Source organism: Dromiciops gliroides, chromosome 3, assembly GCF_019393635.1.
Source record: "Dromiciops gliroides isolate mDroGli1 chromosome 3, mDroGli1.pri, whole genome shotgun sequence".
NCBI classification, from domain to species: Eukaryota; Metazoa; Chordata; class Mammalia; order Microbiotheria; family Microbiotheriidae; genus Dromiciops; species Dromiciops gliroides.
The window spans coordinates 283,674,917-283,700,236 of record NC_057863.1 but is presented as its reverse complement, the minus strand read 5'-3'; the positions used below and the strand labels follow the sequence as shown (position 1 = coordinate 283,700,236).

General features: G+C 34.2%; 1 protein-coding gene across 1 annotated transcript in view; it reads right to left on the bottom strand.

Moving 5' to 3' along the window:
* Nucleotides 1-25,320, bottom strand: part of CFAP47 (cilia and flagella associated protein 47) — an 849,402-nt gene that overhangs the window by 12,985 nt on the left and 811,097 nt on the right. The window contains 1 exon segment of the mRNA XM_043993472.1: nt 21,864-22,032. Within this exon segment, the coding sequence (XP_043849407.1) occupies nt 21,864-22,032 (169 nt within the window).

Below are 25,320 nucleotides of genomic sequence, written 5' to 3'. Positions count from 1 at the left end.
GATAATGACTGACATGCTAGACAGTGATTAATTAAAGAAACTAGATATACCTCACCAGAAATAATAGAAACTTATGGGTAACATGGTTATGCTTGTTAAATAATTAAGGAGTTGTTTGGTATTTGGAGGAATAAGAATTATACATACCTGCTCCATGGGGCAGACCTAGGCAAAGTAGTAGAAGTCAAATAGAGGAAAATGCTGTCTTAATATTAGGAATAAGTGTAAAATAATTAGAGGTACCCCAAAATGAAATGGACTGATTTGGGGAAAGAAACTGGTAAAGTAGTCAGTGATCGCAGGTAAAGACAAGGATTATATGATAGCAGAGATACATTTTGAATATGATGCAGAAATCTGTGAAGGATTTGTAAACTATATAATAAAGTCAATTTATAGTACTTTGCTCTTAAATGTAACATAGTTTAACTAGGTGTGAGATCGTTTTAGCCATTTATTTTTCAGAGGACATGCTCACTTATATAGCACTAGATAAGATAAAATCTTGTTTTGAAGGAAGATTAAAAAAAACACCTTTGAAGTGTTTTTAATGGAACATTTTCCTCCTTCCCTGTTTGGAAATTGAAACCTAAATTTAAAAAAAAATCTCGGGTAATCCTATCCCAGAAATTATGTAATGTTCTCCTTTGATACATTTCATATTAAGGGAAGATAAATGCACTTAGAAAAAGGTGCTGTCATGAACCAGCACTGGCAGCTTATGTTCAAAGACAACAGTCATTAAGATAAAATACATCTTCTTCATGAGTTGGCCAATTGCCTTATTAACTTCAGCATAAAGTGAAATGGCTTATCTTCCTTCATTATTGTCAGATGACCAATTTAGTTGGATGAAAGTCTAACCCTACAGTCACACTCACTGAGTGAGTGGTTCATTGAAAACTTGAAGGTCAGGGAAGCAATTTGATTGGTCAGATGATTTATAATTTTAACAGATATGGGACATTAGAGAGGCAGCATGAAATAAAAATTAAAAAGCTGGCCTCAGAGGTACAAGATCTGGATTTAAGTCTGATTCTGACATATACTGGCCATGATTCCCAGGGCAAGTCACTGAGTCTCTTTATCAAGTCAGCAAACATTGATTAAGCATATACTATGTGTACATCCATGGAAGTTAGGTGGTACAGTGGATAGAGTACTTGCCCTGGGGTCAGGAAGACTCATCTTCATAAGTTCAAATCTGGCTTGTAAGGAAAGCTGAGCATCACAGAATTGATGCTTTCAAATTGTGCTTTTGAGAGTACCTCAGACAGCCAAGGGATCAAATTATTCAATACTTAAATTAATTCAGGGTATTCTCTGAAAGGTCAAATAACAAAACTGAAGTTTAAATACTTTCACCACTAAATAAGAAGATGGGATTCATTAGAAAAGACCCTAATTTGGGAAAAGATTGAAGATGAAAGGAGAAGGGGATGGCAGAGAATAAGATGTATAGATAGTGTCAGGAAAGAATGAAACATGAACTTGGGCAGACTTTGAGAGATAGTGTATCCTCCTTTAAGAAGGCCCTGGTGTGCTTTGCTTCACAGGATCATAAAGAATCAACTGGGGGGCAGCTAGGTGGCACAGTAGATAGAGCACCGATCCTGGAGTCAGGAGTACCTAAGTTCAAATCCAGCCTCAGACACTTAACACACACTTACTAGATGTGTGACCCTAGGCAAGTCACTTAACCCTCACTAAAAAAAAAAAAAAATTAACTGAACAACAATAATGTGCAAGGCACTGTGCTAAGTGCTTCTGACATAAATTTTAGACAGTTTAGAGTCATCAAGCATAGATATATATGTACATACATGCTCATAACACACATATACATATACATAAATGTAAGTATACATTTTATGAGACTTTTCACGCAAGTTTCAGAAACAATGGTTTTAAAGTATACAAGAATGGTAATGGAAATGAATATAATATTATTCCAAGTCTAAATAATTCGAAGTTTGTCACCCCAAGAACCATTTATTGCAGCATTCATGTATTATTCTTGAACTATATTCCACTCTTCAAACAAAAGAGAAAGCTAAATAGAATTAGGAAGTGAACTCCCACCATTCCAGCTGCTGCAGCATTCAGGGGTAATTTGAAACCTAATGCTGTTATAGTTCAAGCTTCATCCCATTTTAGGTAAATATACATTAGCTACCACTTACCAGCAGGACATAATGCTCAATGGTAACAACAACAATATGCATTCTTTATAGAACTTGTTTTTCAATCCATAAACTTCCCTTATGAAACGAGTGCACAGTATAATTGTATTAATTCTATTTTGCAGACTAATAGAAACCCAAAAATAGTTTATATTTTTTTTCATGTTTATGCACTTCTCCCACCTTCCTTTGCTGATCACTGCTTGAAGCTGTTCCCTCCCCTATCTGAGCTATCATAACACACCTTTTTCCATTTATTAAACACTTACTATTATAATACCTTTTCAAATTACTTTAATACTTCATGGGTTGTGGTTTCCTCCATAGAGGTATTCCTTCCACTCACGCAGATTAAAACCCCTAAAAACTCAGGAAGGCTTGTTATCGTTGAATGTGCCTTTCCACACAGGTAGATGATCTTGGGATAACAAATATGAAATACATTCCTAAGCCTTTCCAGTTCAGTCATATCCACCAGTGCTTGTGCTCCATTGGTATAGCCTTCAGGAAAGTATAGTTACCATTCTCAGGAAGAATTTAGAACTATGCCCAAAGAGCTATGAAACTATGCAAATCCTTTGACTCAGAAATACCAATATTATGTCTATATCCCAAAGAGGTCTAAGAAAAATCAAAGGACCTATATATACAAAACTATTTATACCAGATCTTTTTTATGGTACCAAAGAAGTGGACATTGAAGGGATGTACAGTAATTGAGGAATGGCTGAACAAGTTGTGGTATATAATTGTGATGGAATACTATTGTGCTATAAGAAATGATGAGCAAAATAGTTTCAGAAAAGCTTGAAAGGGCATCTGGGAACTGATGCAAAGTGAAGTGAACAAAACTAAGAAACATTGTGCATAATAACAGCCATATTGTAATGATGATCAATTGTGAATGGCTTACTATTCTGATCATTACAATGATTCAAGACAATTGTGAAGGATTTGTGAATGAAAAATACTATTTACTTCCTGAGAGAGAATTGATGATGTCTGAGTGCAGGTTGAGACATAACTTTTTTTCAGAATTTATACAAATTTTCACAAAAATTGCATTACAAAGAAAGTGGTATGAATAATATCAAGAACTATTCATGCCACTTTCTTTACAATGCAATTTTTATAAAAATTTGTATAAATACTGAAATAACAATCATAGAGTGATATAATGAGCTAGTTTTTTTCCAAATAATACTATTTGCCAGTTCTTCAATATTACTACTACCTCTGTGCTTGTATGGGTTTTCCTGGCACATTCCCTCTTCTCTTTCTCTCTCTCTCTCTCTCTCTCTCTCTCTCTCTCTCTCTCTCTCTCTCTCTCTCTCTCTCTCTCTCTTCTGGGAAGTTGTGTTACAGGATAGAATGTGTATTTCTATCTTTTTTTTGGTAGTCCTGATTCTCCAAGCAAGAGACAAAATTCCTCAGTATTAGATCAAATGATTCTCTCTTCCTTTGGGATCCTTCCTCTTTAATTCCCTTTTTATTTCCAGTAAAGACTAACAAGGGGCTATCATTGTAAGGTAGCACTGGGTTAGCCTTATTTTTTAAGACAAAATAAAAAATTTAAAACAAAGAAAAGCAAAAAGGGTGTCCTGTGGGATCTCAGGAAGAAATAGGAGATGTAAGATATTTGGCTTAGGGTTTATGTGGAATGGATTTTCAAGTAACATTCCTTTTATCCCAACACTCTTTGGGTCAAATTGCCCAAGTACTTTTACTCCCAAAGTTCTGCCACTTTCTTTTATAAAGGCCATCTCTTTACATGCTTCTGCTCTTAGAAACCCAAAACTTCTAAGTGTCCATAAATTCTCCAACATGATATACTTTCTAGAGGATTCATCAGAATCTTAGTTCATCTTTAAACCTCTCTTCAGGACTCCCTAAACCAACTTTTAAATGTCACTTGTGGGCCTGTGTTATCATTTTTCACTCTATGGCATTGCTTTCTTTCTAATTCACTCAAGGGTCTAATTCACACTTCATACAGAGAAAACCTAGCATGCCTAAATGTTTACAGTTATTTTAATAGCTTGTTACCAAGAGCCTTTTATGTGATTAGATCTATAAAAGACCAACTCCTAGTGCTTGATATTTTATAAAGATATTTACCATCAATGACCCTAGAAGACAGAAAATATGAATATTGTTATCCCCATTTAACAGATAAAGAAATATGCACAGAAAGCAGAAGTGACTTGTCCAAAATGACATAGCTAATAATAAGTGACTGAGGCAATACTTTGACCAGGCCTTTAGCTTCTAGTGCTATTTCCAATAGATCATGTTGTCTTTCTTCAATAGTGATGATGATGACAATAATGACAATGACTAATCAACACATTTTTTTAAATGACTATTATATGCTAGACACCAAATTTAATTATATGTATAAAAAATGTAAAAAACAGTTCCTGCCATCAGGAGACTGAGGAGTTGAAGATGATTCCTGGGTTGTGTGTACAGGATAATAGTAGTGTTCTTGAAAGGAATAGAGCTATTAGCAAGAAGGGAGGTTTAGGTGGTGGGAGATAAGATAATTAATTCAGTATTAGCCATGTTGAGTTTAAAAATTTTATAAGACATCTAGTTCAAGATATCCAATAGGTAGAAGAGTAAATCAATCTTAATATCTTAATAAAATCTTATTATTAAAAATAAATAAATCTAAATATCATTAGTCTTATTGTTATTATTCAGTAATTTCACAGTCATGTCCAACTCTTCATGACTCTGTTTAGGGTTATCTTGGAAAAGATATTAGGATGGATTTCCTTTTCCTTCTCCAGATCATTTTACAGATGAGGAACTTGGGGAAACTGGGTTAATTGACTTGCTCAGGGTTACATTGCAAGTAAATGTCTCAGGCCGTATTTGAACTCAGAAATAGGAGTCTTAAAATTCTATTCCTGTCAGGGGAAGCTAGGTGGCACAGTGGATAGAGCACAGGCCCTGGAGTCAGGAGTTCCTGAGTTCAAATCCGGCCTCAGACACTTAACACTAGCTGTGTGACCGTGGGCAAGTCACTTAACCCCAATTGCCTCACAAAAAAAAAAAAAATCTAGTCCTGTCACTCTAACCAATGCACCACCTAGTTGCCCATCATTACCTGAAAGATGATGACTAAATTCATGGGAGCAGATGAAATCACCAAGTGAAATACTATAGACTTGGACAATAGTCACAAGATAATGGATGTGACCTGGATGGAGATCTGGTAAAAGAGAAAAAGAAAGTAGGAAGAAAAGAAAGAAGAGAGAAATGTCTCAAAAAAACATGAGTTCACATGGGTATTTAGGCCTTATATAATCATTTTCCTCACAACAGCCTTTGAAGTAGGGAATTTGTATGGATGTTTCCTTCAATTTGCAAATGAGAAAATAGACAAGAAAATTGATTACCCTTAATTGATATCCAAATAGTGTTCTTTGCTATCATTTCTGAGCTGAAGAATTTAAAAAATAACATAGAATTTTATGAGCTAAATTCTGTCATAATGTATCTAACTTAGGGAAATAAATATAGTGGGGAAAACCTTTCTTTATTGACTAGAAATATTTATCAAGCATATTTCCAAAGGGTATTTTAAAACATCAAATTTAATGGACATTCTGAGGGCTCAGGATGTCATCTGTCTTTGGATAGGACATTGTAATTGTTTTGTTTAAGTACTTCAAAGTGATTTTACTGTAACATTATGCATTTCATGTACAAAATAGTATCAAAATAGCTATCAAAATAGTAACATTGCACAGCATTATGAGAATTTGATGAGAAAAACAGATTTAATTTTTTTTCATGACAGTTTAAATGTAGTCTGATTATGTTCTTTCAGGGTAATTTTATTTGGGAGTTGAATAAAAGAAAAAAGATGAAATTAGAAGAAAAAGAAATGATGTGAACACACATTACAATTTTCCTATAAATCTGGTGTGAAATACAATATAAAGTGAGTGCAACTGTTCATCATAGTCAGAGGTGAATCTAAACCATCTCTATTAAAGATAAGAATTTTTGCAGATGTAGATATTTTTCTGATATCTAAAAAAGATAAATGAAGGCAAAATATACTGAATCCAAGGATATATTGTAGAAATTTTGCATTAAAGTGAATTGCTACTGAGAGAGTAGAGACTCTATATCAATTTTCTCTAATAGGGAACATCCAAATGGAATGATGTTGGCAAAACTCACATTAACAACAACCTCTGGATAAAGGTTTATCTCTGTATCATAATATTTGGACTAAATTTATATTTCTTAGAATGTTGTAATGGTTCCAGCACTTGCTAAGTTGTATGATTTTAAGAAAGTACTTTAACATTTTTGAAACTTGGTATCCTAAACTTTTGCTAATGTTACTTTGTGGAGAGTAGCATTTTCATTAAAGAAACAGCATAGTGGATAGAAACTTACACTCAAGATGGTCTAGTTTTACAGACTGTTTCTGACACTCACTAGTTCTGCAACCAAACAAGTCAATTAGTATCTTGATGTCTATTTTCTCATTATGACATATTTCATAATTCAGTCATGTCATGGTTTATTAAAGTGGAGGTAGTCCCCATTCCAATGAAAATCACAAATTTTTCACCTGCTTAAGTGAACCCATAGATTCTTAGCCTATCTAAGATCTACCAGAAATCATTGTTGTCAGGGAAGCACAGCCAAGATTTGGCAGAGAAAAGGCAGGGACTTTTCAGAACTCTTCTAAAGTCTCCTACAAACAACTTGAAATAACACCTCAAAATTAATTCTGAAGTGGCAGAACCCACAAAAAGTTGGGGTAACAAAGTCCAAAACAAGTTAGGTTAGCAGAAAAAGTCTCTTACACTGGAATGAGAGTACAAAACAGGTACCCCAACAAACTAGCAGCAAGCCTTGGGGGCAACTAAATCAACAGTGGTAGAGCCCTCAGTCCACAGACTATAAGGGGTAAGAAAACTGATCAGATGGAAATTACAGGGGTCACTTTTCTAGCACTTGTTCCAAGATTCTGATGAATTTCCAATCTGAAGATCTAGATTGCAATTTTGGGTCTCAGTCCTGGTTAGGGAGGAACACTAGCACAGCTGAGCTTGAGGCCTCAGGAGAGTTGGAACTCTGATCACAGTTCCAGGGTGCAAAAAGTGCTTGTGGTCACTCACATAAACCAGGAGAGTAGTAAACATGTCTCCTTAAATTATACCACCATGGAATAGCTGAAAATTACAGACCTCCCGGAACTAGCTCTGAAAACAGCTGCACAAAAAAACCTGAAACTTGGGACAGTATCCTGGGGAGAAGAGCTCAACTTTAACATAAATTTAAAAGTAAAGAAAGAGGCTGAGGAGCCGAATGACAAAAAAGAAAAGAAGCTAGACATAGAAAATTACTATCATGATAAGGAAGATAAAAACAGAAAACAACAAAGTAAAAATTTCTACTTTCAAACACTCAAAGGAAAATATGAATTAGTGTCAGGCCCAAAAAGAATTCCTGGGAGGTCTTAAAAAGAATTTGAAAAATGAAATAAGAGAGGTAGATGAAAAATAGGGAAAAGAGAAAAGTGTGATAAAAGAAAATCATGAAAAAAGTCAACAACTTGGTAAAGGAGGTACAAAAATACTGAATAAAACACCTTAAAAATAAGTCAAAGGTAAAAGAGGCACAAAAATCCACTGAAGGAAAGAATGTCTTGAAAAGCAGTTGGACACATGGAAAAAAGATGTACAAAAATAACTGAATAAAAGAATTCCTTAAAGAGTAGAATTGGTGAAATGGAAAAAGAGGTACATAATCTCACTGAAGAAAATAATTCCTTAAAAATTAGAAGCAAATGTTTCCTAGAGACATCACAAAATAATAAAATTTTAAGAGAATGCAAAACAGAAGAAAATTTAAACTGTATCTTTGAAAAAAACAACTGACCTAAGAAATAGATTAAGAAGAAATAATTTAAGAATTATTGTGCTACCTTTTAGCTGCGATTTAAAAAAAAATAGCCTAGACATCAACTTTCAATAGATTATGAAGGAAAACTGCCCTAATATCTTAGATCTAGAACATAAAATGGAAATTGAAAGATTCCACTTATAACTTCCTTAAAGAGATCCAAAAATGAAAATTCTCAGGAATATTATAGTCAAATTCCAGAGTGAGCTAATAGAGCAGGGAAAATTATTGCAAGCAGCTAGAAAAAAACAATGCAAAAACCATGGAACCACCATTAGGATAACATAAGATTTAGCTGCGTTCACCTTTCAGGATCAGAGAGCTTTGAATATGAAGTTCTAGAGGAAAAAGAAGCTAGGGTTGCAATGAAAAAATCTTATACTCAACAAAACTAAGTATAATCCTTCAGAGTGAAATGGATATTTAATGAAATAGAAGACTTTCAAGCATTCCTGATGAAAACACTTGAGCAGAATAGACGATTTGACTTTCAAATACAAGACTGAAGAGAATCATTATAGAAGGTAAACAGGAATGAGAAATTATAAGTAATTTGATAAGGTTGAACTACTTACATTCAACATATACCAGGAATTGAGTCAAATTTATAAAAATCAGAACCATTCCCCAATTGATAAATTTTCTAAATATAATATAAGGGCCAAATTTAGTATGGGAAGAGTTAATTGGGTGGCTTCCCTTAATATTGGGTAATAAGGGAAACAGCCTCTTTCAAAAACATAAAACATGTTTTATTAATAGGAACAAATTCAAAACACAAGTGAGATTAATAGAACTAGAAACAATAAAAAACCAAACAAACCACAGGCAACCCGAACCTGCCTCCAGCCCAGCCAGCTCCAAAGAGCTAACTTTGCCTCAAAAACACAAACTTACCAACACCCCAAATCTGTAGCTCTAAGGAGAATTAGCTTGCAGTCTCTTCTGTTTTTGTCTGAAGGTCAAACACCAACAGCTCCTCTAACTGTCTCCAATGTCCTTCCCCATTTCTCTCAGAAAACTCTCTAACTGCCTCTCAGAAAACTCCCCTCAGAAAAAAACCTCCCTAACTGCCTTTTCTTCTAACTGCCTCTCCCACAGAAAGGGGCAGTTCTTAGCCATGCTGAGTCTCCAATTGGCTCAACACACCCACATGGGCTGTCCCCATTATAATCTGGCCAGACCCATGTGGGCATAGGGAAGCTAAAAGGGGACGTTTAGTGACTTAGTTTCAATAAATGTTCCCTGTGGTCAGAGTTCCTCTTGTCTGTTCAATTATCTCCCAAAGTACAGACCCATCTTATCTTAGGCTTTTCAAGCTTTTATATATATATATTTCATTCTGACCATAATGAAGCAAAAATAAGGTTATGAAAACCCCAAATCACAATTAATTGCTTACAATATTTACAGGAATTTTCAAACAAAGCAATGAAAAATATCTATATTAAAAATAATCTAACTCATTATTAATTTATTAATTGAAGAAATGCAAATTAAACTAACTTTTAAGTAGCACCTTATACCTATCAGATTAACTAACATGACAGAAAAGGAAAATGACAAATGTTGGAGATTATGTGAGAAAACTGAGACACTAATGCAGTATTGATGGAGATTTAAACTGATTCAGCCATACTGGAGAGCAATTTGTAACTATGGCCAAAGGGTCATAAAATTATGTACACAATTTAACCCAGAAATACCTCTTCTAGGTCTGTATACCAAAGCAATAAAAACCAAAAAGGACCTATATGCACAAAAACAATTATAACAGATCATTTTATGGTGACAAATAATTATAAATTGAGGGAATGTCCATTAATTGGGCAATGGTTGAATAAGTTTTTGCATGTAATTGTGATGGAATGTGATTGTACTATAAGAAATTATGAGCAAAATGCTCTCAGAAAAAAATATGGAAAGATTTACATTTACTGAGAGCATCCTGATCATTTATTATAGAACAATAGCACTGGAAAGATATGATAAAAAATACTGTCCATATCTAGAGAAAGAAGGGATGGAATCTGAATGGAGTTGAAAACACAATTTTTAATGTTATTTTTCTTGTGTTTTTTTAGTATGTTTTCTTTCACAACCCAACTAATGTGGAAATATGTTTTGCATGACTACATATATTTAACCTTTATAAAATTCATGCCTTAGTAATGAGGGGGAGGGAGAGAAATTGGAACTAAATTTTTAAAATAATGAATTGTAAAAATGATTTTATATGTAATTAGGGAAAATATACTACTAAATAAATCTGGCAAAAAATAATTGTTGTTCTTGTTGTTCATCCTTTATTTTCAATGAGGACCAATGACATCAATAGTTCATATTTTGACTTTCACATGAATTGGATTCAGAGTTGCACAAAATGGTTGGCCTCTCTCTTCTAGAGTCATTGAAATCCAGTGGCAAGACAAAAAGCACAATGACTCACAATGGGCTGGAACACAGTGATTTATCATGGAATCTTCCAATGTCAGACCAAGATCTAATCACTCCAAAGTATCTGCTTCAGCCATCTATATGGTAGTGGGAATAAAGTATTCTCATTCACCCATCCCATGATGGCAAATGTTCACATGCTTGAAAACATTCCTCTAACTGATCAATTGCTTGGAGACCTGTTGATTTCCCTCAACCTGGATTAGCTCATATGCAGAGATGGATTTGACAGGATATGGTGGCTGTGCATGCTACAACTTGTTAGAGCCATAGTTGAGAGTTGAGTGAAAGGTGGACACCAATGAAGATTGAATAAATTTGATTAGCTAGGATATGTAAGTGTAAGGATTTTCCAGATACCTCAAGTTAATATTTCTTAAAGAAATTTCCAACTAGATCTTTAACAACACTAAGCTGAGTGCCTGAGTAGACAGGAAAAGAGACTGTGATCACATGCTTATTCTGCTATGTGATAGGAAATGGGAGAAGAGTTGGCTATCCCGAAGAGCAGAGCATGGCAGAAATAAGAATCCTGACTTCATATTTTTGGTGCTAACTAAAGAAGAAGGGAAAAAAAATGAACAAGCCTAGCAATGTAATTGAGATGAGACTGGGATGACTAGCAGATCCATTTAATGAGAATGAATAGAATCTAGAAATTTAGATACATTTGTTGTCGTTCAGTTGTTTGTTCAGTTATTTAGCCTTTTTCTGCCAGTGATACTAGGGTGGTTTGTCCTTTCCTTCTCCAGCTCATTTTACAGATGAAGAAACTGAGTCAAACAGGATTAAGTGACTTTTGTAGTGTCATACAACCAATATCTGAAGGCAGATTTTAATTTAGGTCTTCCTGAATCCATGCCTAGTTTTCTATTCACTGTGCCATCTAGCTGCCCTATAGATAGATGGATGGATGGATGGGTGGGTGGATGGATGGATAGGTAGATAGATAGACAGACAGACAGAAAGACATTAATTATGCATTTACTGGGGATAGAAGCAAGCAAGATATTCCTTGGTCTTCAAGGAGTTTACATGATGATGGGGAAATTCAACACATAAAAGAGAGATGGAAACTGGGAGTGTGAAGATATCTATCCTGGTGTCCAAAAGGTCAGGAAATTGTGTGGAGGACTGATTCTAGGCAAGATAATGCAAAAATGTCTTTATAATAACCCAAGGATCCAGGGTAGAATATAAGGTTCTAGTTAGTGGGAGAAGGGAGAAGGAGCTTATGGTCAGAGTCTAGGAAAGTTTGGAATTGGCTGTAGCTTCTTTCTCTTGCTTCCCTGAATTCTACTTTCCTGGGGAATTCATGCTAGATTCTTCCCTTATTTTCTGGGTTCACCTGGGAGAAGGGCTGTGGAAGAAAGGAAAATTGAATTCCAACTATGAAAATACTGCAGCCTACCATTGGAATAATTGGATTTTCAATTATTCACATTTTCTATGTTATCTGATAATTATAAATAAATCAAATAGCCACTTATAGAAAACTGTCAAGTCCTTTGCTTGAGGGAGTGAGGTTGATTGATTTTCAATACTGGTAGCTTACTTAGCTGAGGTAAAAGAGAGATATTGCATATTTTTGTAAGTGCTAAGTATAATAAAAAACATACTCACTACATTGCAATTGAATATAGTAAGAAAAAAAATAAGGAAACAAGCTAAAAGTGGCAAGGCAGTCTACAAGTGTATGCTTTTGTTACTGATGGTTACCAATTTAGCAATCTAGCACTGTGATAAGCAATGTTATCTTTCTGTAATGGACATTTGCACTACTAAACCCACCCAACATTCAGGGTGGTTTTTAACATTGAAATGTCATTTAAATATGTTATTACTATTATTGTTATATATTACTATTAACTTAAAGTGCTATTATGGCTTTTTAGCTATCTCCATATTCTTTGTAAAATATTTCTTAAGCCTTTTGAAATAATTTTGTAAAAATTCATCATGGGCTTTTCATTTATTTTGTATGTTTTAATTAATTACTAGCTGAAATATGTTGATGTAGCTGCTTGACAGAAATAAAAATCCAAATTAATATCCTAATCAATCCTATTCAATAAATAAAGTAGCAATTTTAAATGGTGTAAGTTAGGTTATCAAATTGTGAAATATTTTCTTTTATTCCTTAAGAATTAAAGAGACTTGAACTTTTTAAACATGCATTTTGTATTAAACACAATTCTTTTTCTCCCAACATTAAACACATCACTTTTTATTTTTTGAGGCAATTGGGGTTAAGTGACTTGCCCAGGGTCACACAGCCAGTTAAGTGTTAAATGTCTGAGGCCAGATCTGAACTCAGGTCCTCTTGAATCCAGGGCCAGTGCTCTATGCACTGTGCCACGTAGCTGCCCCAAACACATCACTTTTTAAAAATCATAGATTATCTTGAACTAGAAGGTCGACCATGACTATTATTTTAATGTTAAGTATGCTAATTTTCATGTTAAAATCAATCAGAAGAGAGATTTAACTTTGCTTTACTTATAATGACTTCTTTAAGGTCAGCTAAAGTGGTGAAAGTTATCAAACACTGTTCAGAAATCCTATAAAAAGAATGTAGCCAAATTTTCTCCTATTAAAGTTAATTTTTAATGTATAAAGTATGATATTTGTTTTTATTTTTATGGTTATTCATATTTTTTGCTTTTGTCAGAATTTTCTGATTTATTCCTACCCACACACCTTTGAACCCTTAAAGAAAAATTATAAAGTAGAATCAATCAACACAGAGGAACCCTGTTTAACTGAGAGTATTTTGTGATCCATCATCTTTTTTCCAAGTTTAAGACTGGTCATTATAATTAATCTATATTCAGTTGTTATTTAGTGTTGCTATAACTTCCATTATTTTAGTCACTGTATGTGTTTCATCTCTTCATTCTGCATATTTAGAATCATAGATCCTAGGAGTTACCTAAAGAGACCCTAAAAACCAAACAAACAAACATAAATACTGGACAGTGATGGGTGGGAAAACTCTCCCAGAGTCAGAGTCAGTAGATATCAAAGGCAGCATATGAATGGAGGTTTTAATGACAGGAAGGCCAGCTTTCTATCTACTGTACCATGTTTTCTTTCATATGATCATAGAGTTAGAGCTAAAAGATACCTTCACAGTCATTTATTCCAAAGACTTCAGTTTGAAGATGTAGAAACTGAGGCCCAGAAAGGTGATTTTCCCAAAGCCAAATACATACTAAGTAAAATAACAAGGGCTAAACTAAAGATTTATAACACTAAATTTAACATTTTTTTTACTGTTCCATGCTTCACTTTCTGTCAGTTCAAACAAGTCTTCTCATATTTCATGAATAGTCAACATTTCTTATGGAACAGTCTTAATTTATTATGTAAACAAAACAAAATTTATTCAGTTCTTCCCAAATCCATGTAATCTATTTGTTTCCAAAGTTTTTCCTGCCACAAAAAAAGCTGCAATGAATATTTTTGCATATATGGGGATGTCTTTCTTTCCTTGACTTCTTTATACTTGACTGGGTAGTCCTGGCCTTCTCAGAGTCCACAACTATTGTAGGCCTAAACAAAAACAGTTCTCATCGTAAAATTCTTTGACACCACCAAGTGACTTAATGCCAAAAATGGAGAAATAGATATTATTTTATAAATTTCAAATAAACTAAATAAATTACATGACCATCCATTTTATCATTGCACCATAAGGACCATTGGGCTTCATTCATCTTCAAATGAGATGACATTTGTAAAAAGAACTTAGTATAGTTCTTGGACTATAGTAGGTGCTTAAAACATGATTGTTCCACAAATCAAGCTGACTAGTATACATAAAAATTCATATGTTGTCTCCCCCATTAAAATTATAGTTTTTTGAGGTCAATGTCTGTTGTGCTTTCTCTTTTATATCCCAAGTAATTAACATAGTGTATTGCACTTGATGTTTTTCTTCACTTGTTGGTTAGAGGCATATGCCTAATTGTGGGAATACTGGGTCAAAGACTTGGAATATTTTAATGATTTTTCACACTTAATTCCAAATATTTTTTATAAGTTTGGGGGTCAATTCATGGCTTCACTAACAGTAGATTATTATTTCTGTCTTCCTGAAAACTCTCTAACATTTACATCTTTTATCATCTTTGTTCAGTAATAGGTATGTAATTAAGCCTCACTTGAAAAAAATCTTATTATTTATGTAAAATATATTTTTACATGTTTCTTGATATGTTGTAGTTTTTGGAATTTTTTTCTTATATTTTACCACTATCTCAAATCTAATTCATTTGGGACCTTATACATCTTGGATATCAGACTCTTCTTTAAGAGATATTTGATGTGAAGATTTTTCTACTTGATAGTTTCTCTAATGTTAGATGCATTGATTTTCTTCATGTATTTAAAAAATTATGTGATACAACTTAAAAAATCTTTTGTGACTAGATTTATTCACTCCTTCTTTTCTTAAGAATTATAGAGTTAATAAAGCAGCAGTAATCAAAACCATTTGGTACTGGCTAAGAAATAGAGTGGAGGATCAATTGAATAGGTTAGGCACAGGAGACACAGTAGTGAATGACTTTAGTAATGTACTGTGTGATAAACTCAGGGACTCCAGCTTCTGGCAAAGGAACTGAATATTTGACAAGAACTACTGGGAAAACTAGAGGATGGTTTGGCAGAAACTAGGCATAGATCAACATCTTACACCTTATATGAAAAAAAAGTCAAAATTGGTACATGATTTACACATAAATAGTGATAGCATAGGTAAATTAGGAGAGGGAGGGATAATTTACCTCTCAGATATTTGGAAAGGAGAACAGTTTATGACCAAAAAGGAGATAGAGAATATTATGAAATGCAAAATTGATGATTTTGATCACATTATATTAAAAAGGCTTTGTACAAACAGAAGCAATGCATCCAACATTATAAGGGAGGCAGAAATCTGGGAAACAATTTTTATAGACAATGTTTCTAACAAAGGCCTCATTTCTAAAATATATTGGGAACTAAATCAAATTTATAGGAGTCCAAGTCATTCCCCAATTGAGAAATGGTCAAAAGGATATGAACAGGCAGTTTTCTGATAAAGAAACCAAAGCTATCTATTCCCATATGAAAGAAATGCTCTAAATTACTATTGATTAGAGAAATGCAAATTAAAGCAACTCAGAGGTACCACCTGACATGTATCAGGTGGCTAATATGAAAAAAGGAAAATAATAAATGTTGGAGAAGCTGTGGAAAAATTGGAACACTAATGCATTGTTGTTGGAGCTGTGAACTGATCCAACCATTCTGGAGAGCAAATTAGAATTATCCCCAAAGGGCTATAAAGCTGTGCATACCCTTTGACCCACCAATGCCACTATTAGGGCTTTTTCCCAAAGATATCATAAAAAAAGGGAGAAGGACCCACATGTACCAAAATATTTATAGCTACTCTTTTTGTGGTGGCAAGGAATTGGAAATTGAGGAAATGCCCATCAATTGGGGAATGGCTGAACAAGTTGGGAGATGTGGAGTCTTTAGTAGTTTTTGTTTAATTTATTAACACTGTAAGGATATTTTTGATTACTTCTGTATCTGTATTAATATCTTCCAATGATGCCCTTTTCTATATTTTAAACTGTGCCAAAGAGCTTTAATGAATACTCTTTATAATATAGTGTGAGGAGCAAAACTCACAGAAGAATGTGCTGAAATCATTTTTTAACCAAGAATGGCTTTGAAGGTCAGAAGGAGGGAGCTGCTGTGCTAATGCAGGAGTTGAGCCCAACGCCACAGTCACCCTGACACAGATCCAGTCCCAGAAAGGTCTCACCAGAGAAGGAGACCCCCAGAGCCTCTGAATCAGCTGAAGTACCAGGGTTATCTGGAACTAAGCTCACAGTCTGGTGAATGGGCTGAGCCCTGGGCAAGGGAGAGACTACAGGGGTCTATGCTGGTGCTAAGGCAGAACTTGGATTTTATACCCCTCCTGAGAACCAGGAGGTAAGCTCGAGTAGCAGTGGCCCAGGTGGGCATGGGGCACAGGCTTGTTGGAGCTAACAACCACCACACACAGAGCTGGTTGATTAGCAAGTTGGTCTGGGGTCATCTAAGGACCAGGGAACAGGCTGGGCAAGTGAAGAACATGATCCTCCTTAAATCATATCACCTGGGATCTTCTGAAGCTTGGGATACTGCAGCCTGGAAATAGTGCCCCACTTTAAGCAGCTAAAAGTCAAGTAAAAGAAAGGCAAGATGAGCAGACAGAGAAAGGTGAGGACCATAGAAAGTTTCTTCAGTAACAAGGAAGACCAAAGGGCACCCTCAGAGGAAGATGTCAACATCACGGCCCCTATATCTAATGTTTCCAAGAAAAGTATGAATTGATCTCAGGCCATAGAGGTGCTCAAAAAGGACTTTGAAGATAAACTTAGAGATGTAGAGGAAAAAATGGAAAGAGAAATGAGGGTGATGCAGGAAAGACATGAGAAAAAAGTCAACAGCTTGAAAAGTCAAATTGGTCAAATGGAAAAGGAGGTACAAAATCTCTCTGATGAAAATAATTGCCTAAGAATTAGGATTGAACAAATGGAAGCCAGTGACTTTATGAGAAACCAAGACACAATAAAGCAAATCCAAATGAATAATAAAATAGAGGGCAATGTGAAATATCTTCTGGGAAAAACTGCTGACCTGGAAAATAGGTCCCGGAAAGATAATTTGAAAATTATTCATCTACCTGAAAACCACGATCAAGGAAAGAGCTTAGACATCATCTTCCAAAATATGCTCAGGGAAAATTGCCCTGAAATTCTAGAAGAAGCAGCTAAAATAGAAACTGAAAGAATCCACCGATCACCTCAAGAAAGAGACCTCAAAAGGAAATCTCCTGGGAATATTATTGCCAAATTCCAGAGCTTTCAGGTCAAGGAGAAAATATTGTAAGCTGCCAAAATGAAAGAATTCAAGTACTGTGGATCCCCAGTCAGGATAGCACAAGATCTAGCAGCTTCTACATTAAAGAACCAGAAGGCATGGAATATGATATTCCAAAGGGCAAAGGAACAACAATCACCTACTCAGCAAAACTCAGCAGAATCTTTCAGCGGAAAAAATGGGACCTTAATAAAAAGAAGACTTTCAGATATTTGTGATGAAAAGACCTGAACCGAGTGGCATTTTACTTTCAAATACAAGACCCTAGAGAACCATAAATAATTGGAGCTGGGGGACATACCTGGGGTCGTAAAGTGGGCAACTGTCTTATATCTGAGGCCGGGTTTTGCCTGGGATCCCCCTGGGTCCAGGGTGGATGCTTTGTCCACTGTGTCACTTAGCTAGGTGATGACAACTTTAGGGTTAAATTGAGGGGTGAAGGGAATTCACTGGGGGAGGGGAAAGGGCAAAGGTGAAGTTTTACATGAAAGAAACAGGTAAAGGCTTATGGAGTGGGGAAAGAGATGGGGGAGGAGCAGGGCAGTAAATGAATTTTACACTCCTCAGAAAAGGCTCAAAGACCTTAAACTCATCAGAGCTGTCTCAAGGAGGGACTAACAGACACACCAAAATGGGTGGAGTAATCTATTTAATCTGGGCAGTAAATGAGCCTAACACTCATCAGAATTGGCTCAAAGACCTCAATCTCATTAGAATTGGCTCAAGGAGGGAATAATGTATACACTCAAATGGGTGGAGTAATCTCTCTAACCGTTCAGGAAAATAGGAGCTGAAGGGGATAAAGAGAGAGGGGCAAAAGATAACAGTGTGAGACTTCATGATATAATATTTTGTTGATTATTGCATATTTCTTACATTTTCTCTTGGGATTACAGACATTTAATTCCTCCAAATGAATTTTGGTATTACTATGACTAGTTCTATAATTTAAGTCACTGGGAGTTGGCCAAGTTTTAGAACTATTTCTGTAAAAGATTTCTATGGTGCCATTTGTGGAGAAGGGTTCAAAGCTGTGAATCATTGTTGTATGGACTTCCTATACCATCAATTCAGATAAGTGACAATTCTATGAACTGTGGTCTTGAAGAACTTAATTGGGAAGCACTAAAAGGTTGTGACTTTAACTGGGTGATACATTATCAGAAATAGGACTTGAATCCAGGTCTTTCTGACTGAGGCAAGGTCTTTATACAGTATATCGCACTTATCATAATACATAGTATCATTATTTTTACCAATTTTCACAGCCCATTCATAAACAAAAATATCTATCTCTAATTATTCAAATCTTCCTTTATTTCTATAAGAATTATTCATCCTCTTCATATCTTGTGTGGTGGTAAGTGAATACTGAGATATTTTATATATTTTATATGTATTTTGTTTTTTTGTTTTTTGCAGGGAAATGAGGGTTAAGCGACTTGCCCAGGGTCACACAGCTAGTAAGTGCCAAGTGTCTGAGTCTGGATTTGAACTCAGGTACTCCTGAATCCAGGGACAGTGCTTTACCACTGCACCATCTAGCTTCCCCTATTTTATATGTATTTTAAGTGGGATTTCTCTTTTCCTAATGATGTTGTTAGTTATATACAGAAATGATATATTTGTAGACTTATTTTTCATCCTGTTATATGATTAATGTTATAGATCAACTCAATTTCTCCAATAAGTCTAAATGTTTTACAATAAATCATCCTATCACTTGTAAATAAGTGTAACGATTGGAATGACGCCACCTGCTGGAGACTTACTGTAGAAGAGTTCCACCCATGAAGCGAAGATCTTTGAGGGCAAGACCAGGAGTCTTTTCTTTGGCCTCAGGAAGTGACGCAGGCTAGTGGGAGGAGGAAGGAAGAGACTGGCGCTCAGTCTCACTCTCTTTCCTCTGGACTCTGATGGAGAGCAGAGCTACAAATGCGCTCTCCCTTTAATAGATAGGAATCTAGGCCTTTTCTTCTCTCTTTACCAAACTCTTATTCTCCTTAATAAATGCTTAAAAGTCTAACTCTTGCTAAAGCTTATAATTTATTGGCGACCACTCATTAGATATTTTAGACAGTTTAGCTAGAATTTTAGCCCTTAACATAAGGAAGCTTTTTTCCTTTTTAAATTTTTTTTAAATTAATTTTTTTTTCTGTGGGCAATAAGGGTTAAGTGACTTGCTCAGGGTCATAGAGCTGGTAAGTGTCAAATGTCTGAAGCCAGATTTGAACTCAGGTCTTCCTGAATCCAGGGCTTGTGCTTTATCCACTGTGCTACCTAGTTGCTCTCTTTTTTCCCCTTTTTACTGATATTTATGTCCTAATTTCTCTTTCTTATTGTTGTTGTTTTTTAATTATACTAAGCATTTTTCAATAGCTGTCAAATAATTGTGGGGTGATAGGAATTCCTTATTTACCTTCCTTTATATGGAAAGTTTCCAGTTGTATTATATTGTGAATAATATTACCTCATTGGTGTTTTAGATGGTTGTTATGTTCACATGACATAGTTCACATGGGTAAGACATATGCTTTTTAGCTCCAAAGGGCATAAATACATCAAGTCAAATGGAATTAGTCAACTGGATTTAGCTCAAGGTAAAGTATAACTTTTCCACAAAAAAATTCTACAAGAGTATACTTATAGTAAGATAGTAGGCAATCTTATCAGACACTAGAGCTATTCAAGCAGATGTTGGGCTACCACCTGTCAGAGGTCCTTGAGTTGGGAGTAGTCATGAGGGTTGGACCATATCATCTCTATGGTTCCTTGTAATTCCAAACTCTTATTATTTTTTATACCTGTACTTGATAGGACTATTCTAAATATCTGATTAATATTATATAATGTTAAGAACATTTTAAAATTACCAAATTTACTGCCAAATCTAAGTGCCCTCTTATAAATATATGAAGGTCAAAGGACTCATTTTCTTTCCATAAGTGAACAGAAACAGAAACATATTGATTTTAGTCAGGCCTGAAAACAAAGCAAAGGAAACAAGTACAAGTTCAAAAAACCTAAGAACCTTTAGTTTTTCAAAATATTTTATTGTCTTATTTCTTAAGACATTCTAAAAATGGAGAATAGAAATAATTAAATCTACAAAAATTTAAAATTTAGGGTATTCTCTGTTTTTTAAACTTTTATCACATCCCATACATTTCTGCCCAGAGTACTAGTTAATTAGTTTCTGGTTTAGATACCTAATAAAAACTCTGGCACTTGGAAATGCATATTAAAACACCAATGTTCTTACTCCATAAGGTCTAAATACTGAAAATAGACAATGCTAGTCAAGATATTTTCAGAAAAAATAGAATTATATTTTTTTCTTTAAAAGGTAAGAGTTTCAAATTAAACATGACATTTAAAAAGATATTTTTACCAAAAAATTATTTTCTCCATATATATTAACCTATGTTATATAGAGTGATTGTTTTTGTAGATAAGGTAATGCTTTCCTCTTGAATTGTCTTCAATTAAAAGTATTTCCATCTTGTATCTTTCCCAGATCTGACTCTTTTATCTTAACTTTATGCTAAATATTTTTCTAAGGTTCAAAAAATGCTGCTGTCTTTCTAGACCAGTAAACTATCATATGTAAGTATATATGTGTGTATGTATACCTATATCTTACATATGATAAAGTATGCACAAAGCATACATATACATATGTATAGACACACATGTGTGTACATATATGTATATGCATGTGTAGATATCATATATCTACATATCTCTATCTATCTATCTGATATATCTTCATGAGATACCGTGAATATAAGGCCAATATTGGAAGCAAGAACATTGAGTTTCAAGACCTACCTCTGATACATAGTGATTACTGATCATGGGTAATTTTTCAGTTAGACTCAGCAACTCTCCAAAAGATTAAATGACAAATAAAGAACAAACAAGTTGTCTGTCCACATTATCAGAGAGGTCTCCACACTGGGAATCTCCTAAACTGATTACACCATAAGGTCAGATTCCTATAAAGGTATCACATCCTATTAAAATTTTTAGTTGCCAGAAAAATCACATTTTTTTTCATTCTATGGTCCTCTAAGTTTATGTCAAGCTTATTTTCAATCAGTGCTAAATAGATTTCTTGTTATATTTTATAGCTAAATATTTTCTCCAAGAATGACAACTGAGATCTCATTCCAGATTTATGCAAAATTCCTTAACTGAAAACTTTGAAATATACTTTGTTAATTTAAGTAGAATGGTCAAGATGTAAAAGAATATGCAAAAGAAACACACAGAGAGATCTTTAAGTTATATGAAAGAACATTTTTAGGTTTACCATATACATGTAAAATACGTGACTCTGGTTTTCCAAGAACTCACCTGTATTACTAATGTTGCCTGATGCTTCCTGCTGTACATTTGTGGCTTGAATCCAACACTGATAAGTGTTCCAGCAGTGTGAAGTGGAAGAAGTTCCCCCATCTGAGGTTTTACAAAAAACTCCCGATCACTGCCTGGGAGGAAGTATGCAGTGAATGACTCTGGGTACCTAGAGAGGTGTATAAAAATCATCTCATTAAGCAAATCATTACCCCATTTCATGTGAAGAAAACTTGATGAATATAGCTGGTATCCTGCTGTTTTAGGCTTACAATTAAACATTAATGATGCTATGCAACTGTGAGCCCTGATACTTGTTATTTTACGAAATACTTAGCGAATAATGAAAGAGGCTTGAAAATAATAATAATGAAAATATATTTTCTGGAATTGCACAAAGTAACTCAAAATGAAGTTGTAATCATGTATTCTATTTCTCATGTAAAACAATGACATATGTCTACCAATTCCTAATACTTTGGTGAAATAGTCCTTATTAAATGCTGTCAAATCAAAATTGAAATTACATTGGACAATATATAATTCTCTATGTATGTTCTCATGCCATTCTGGAACTTACTTAGCCATTATGAACCTTCACATCTATGGAGGGGTAAAAAAAAAAAAAGACAACAATGATATCATTTACAGACTCCTTTGGAACACTTATATCTGAAATTCATTTTCCATGATGTTAAATAAATTGGAAGAAAATGGTGCATAAGATACAAAATAAAATATATTTATTGAAGTTCAACTTGGTGATGAAGAGGACATAAATCATGGCTAAAGTAATAACTTACTGAACTTAAGGCGGTAAGTAGCCACCAAAGTGCAGGGGAGATATCAAGATGTTAGTAGCAATGTATACCAAAGCAGATTGATCTAATTACCTAATATGGTTTCTGCTAAGGGAACAACTTCTATTAGCTTCAATTTATATTAGAATTTATCAGGTATTCACTATATGGTTCTTTGAATTACTTTGGGAATCAATAATTTTGATGTGGTTTTGTTTTTATCACAGCAAGGGTCATAGGTATATACTTTTTATCAACACTAAGCTGAATCAAACCATCTGACCTTGATCAGATAAAATAGCATTGAGCTGATTTCTTCACTTTAGTTATTTCACTGATAGTTGAGTATTGAATTTAATGTTTTAGACACATTCCATTTCTCTATTTTATTATGTTTTGCTGTATTTGTTGGAGTTCTAAAAATTGCTATTACTATAAGAAAACATGACAAAGTTGAATCTCTTAAAGGTCAACATCAATTGTCTTTGAGAGAAGGAAAAAGCTGTTGACATCAGAAAGTCAAAAATTCCGAAGATCACTCAAGAAAAGCCACAATGAAATGGAATCAATTGCAATGAAGGAAAAAGGAAAGTGGTTGAAAACAAAAATAAAAAAAGCAAGACTTGGAAAACTATTGCTTCCATAGAGTCTAATTTATCCTCAGAAAAGTAGCAAAGGTCTTCAGAGTGATGGGATAGCTAAGTATTTGTTTTAAATGAAGTCATATGTTTCTGAAGGTTGGAAGAACAGTGAAAAGAATAGTTTTGTTTTTTTCAAAAGCTATTAACTGTTGCTATGAATAAAAAAATTCTCATGAGCAAAATAGAAGACCAGAGAATTGAAGACTAGAAAAGGTTAATTTTTATTGATAAAATACAATCTTTATTTCAAGGTTAAACAAAATCTTGTCAGAAGTCCAAGGGAATATATGGGTATCTGTATGACAATATAAAACATAAAGTCAAAAAATAGAGATTAATTATTGTAATGCAGACTTGTTCATGCCATATAGTGAAAAAATAAGAAATGTATATAATGGGAAGATGATAATCATAACTAATAAGAACTTTTTCATTATTAGGGCCGTTGGAAGGAGTATTTATAGACAGAGTGTACAGGTGTGAGTCTAAATATAAATGAATTATATCTAAAAATAAAATTAAGGGGTGAGGGCAATGCACTGAGAGAAAGGGAAAGGAAGACGTGAAATGGGATAAATTATCTCACATACAATAAACAAGAAAAAGTTTTTACAGTGAAGGGAAAGATGGGGGAAGTGAGAAGGAGTAAGTGAATTTCACTCTGATCAGAATTGGCTTAAAGAAGGAATAACATACACATTCAAGTGGGTATAGTAATCAGAAGCAAAACACTTTTGAGGAGAGACAGGATGAAAGGACAGAGAGAGAGAGAGAGAGAGAGAGAGAGAGAGAGAATAAATGAGGGAAGAGAATAAAACAGAGGAAAATACAGTTAGCAGTAGTAACTCTGAAAAAAATTGAAGCAAATTTCTCTGATGTCTCTTTTCCCAAACACATAGAGAACTGAGTCAAATTTATAAAAATAAGATTTATTCCCCAATTGATAAATGATCAAAAGATGTGAACAGTTTTCAGTTGAAGTAAAATTATATAAAGCCATATGAAAAAAACTGCTCTTATACACAATTGGAGAGATGAAAATAAGAATGATTCTGAGGTATTACCTCATCTCTGACATTGGCTAATAGGGTAGAAGAGGAAAATGACAAATATTGAAAAGGATGTGGGGGAAATGAGACATTAATGCACTGTTGGTGGAGTTGTAAACTAATTCAACCATTCTGTAGAGCAATTTGCAACTATGCCCAAAAGTCTGTAAAACCGTGCATACTCTTCGACCTAAGTGTTTAAAAAGAGATAAAAAACAAAAAGGAAAAGTACCTATAGGTGCAAAACTATTTATATCAGCTCTTTTCTGGTGGCAAAGAATTGGACATTGAGGGGATGCCTATCAATTATGGAATGACTGAACAAATTGTGTTATATAATGATGATAGAATATTATTGTGCTTTAAGAAATGATGAGAAGGATGCTCTCAGAATAACATGAAAAAAATTACATAACCTAATATAAAATGAAATGTACTGTGTACATAGTAACAACAATATTGTAAGATGACTAGCTGTGAATGAGCAATACAATGATCCAAGACAACTCTGAAGGACTTATGACGAAAAATGTTATCCTTCCCCAGAGAAAAACTCCAGGGAAATATATTCTTGATCAAAACATTACCTGTATCCCTAAGATCATTGTGTTAATATTTTTATGTCTAAGACTTTGCAACTCTAATCAATGTGTTCAGGTATTTTACAGTGTTATCATTTGTCTATACATGAATTGCAAGAAATAGGTAGCAGTTATCAGATTTGACAAATCTCAAGAGTCAGAACATCATGTACTATGTGTTATCAAGAGTATAAATTGAATTTATAGTACTCATGATAGAAAAGAAGATCTGGGAAGTAAACAACTGGCTAAGGATATAGTATTTGAGAATGTTATTTTAATTTCAAGGCCTGGCTTAAAATATACAAATGTTGGGTACTAGGCCAGGGGTAAAGTACTTTTAACAAGGGCCAGTAAAATATGTTTCTCTGAAGTCATCTGAATTT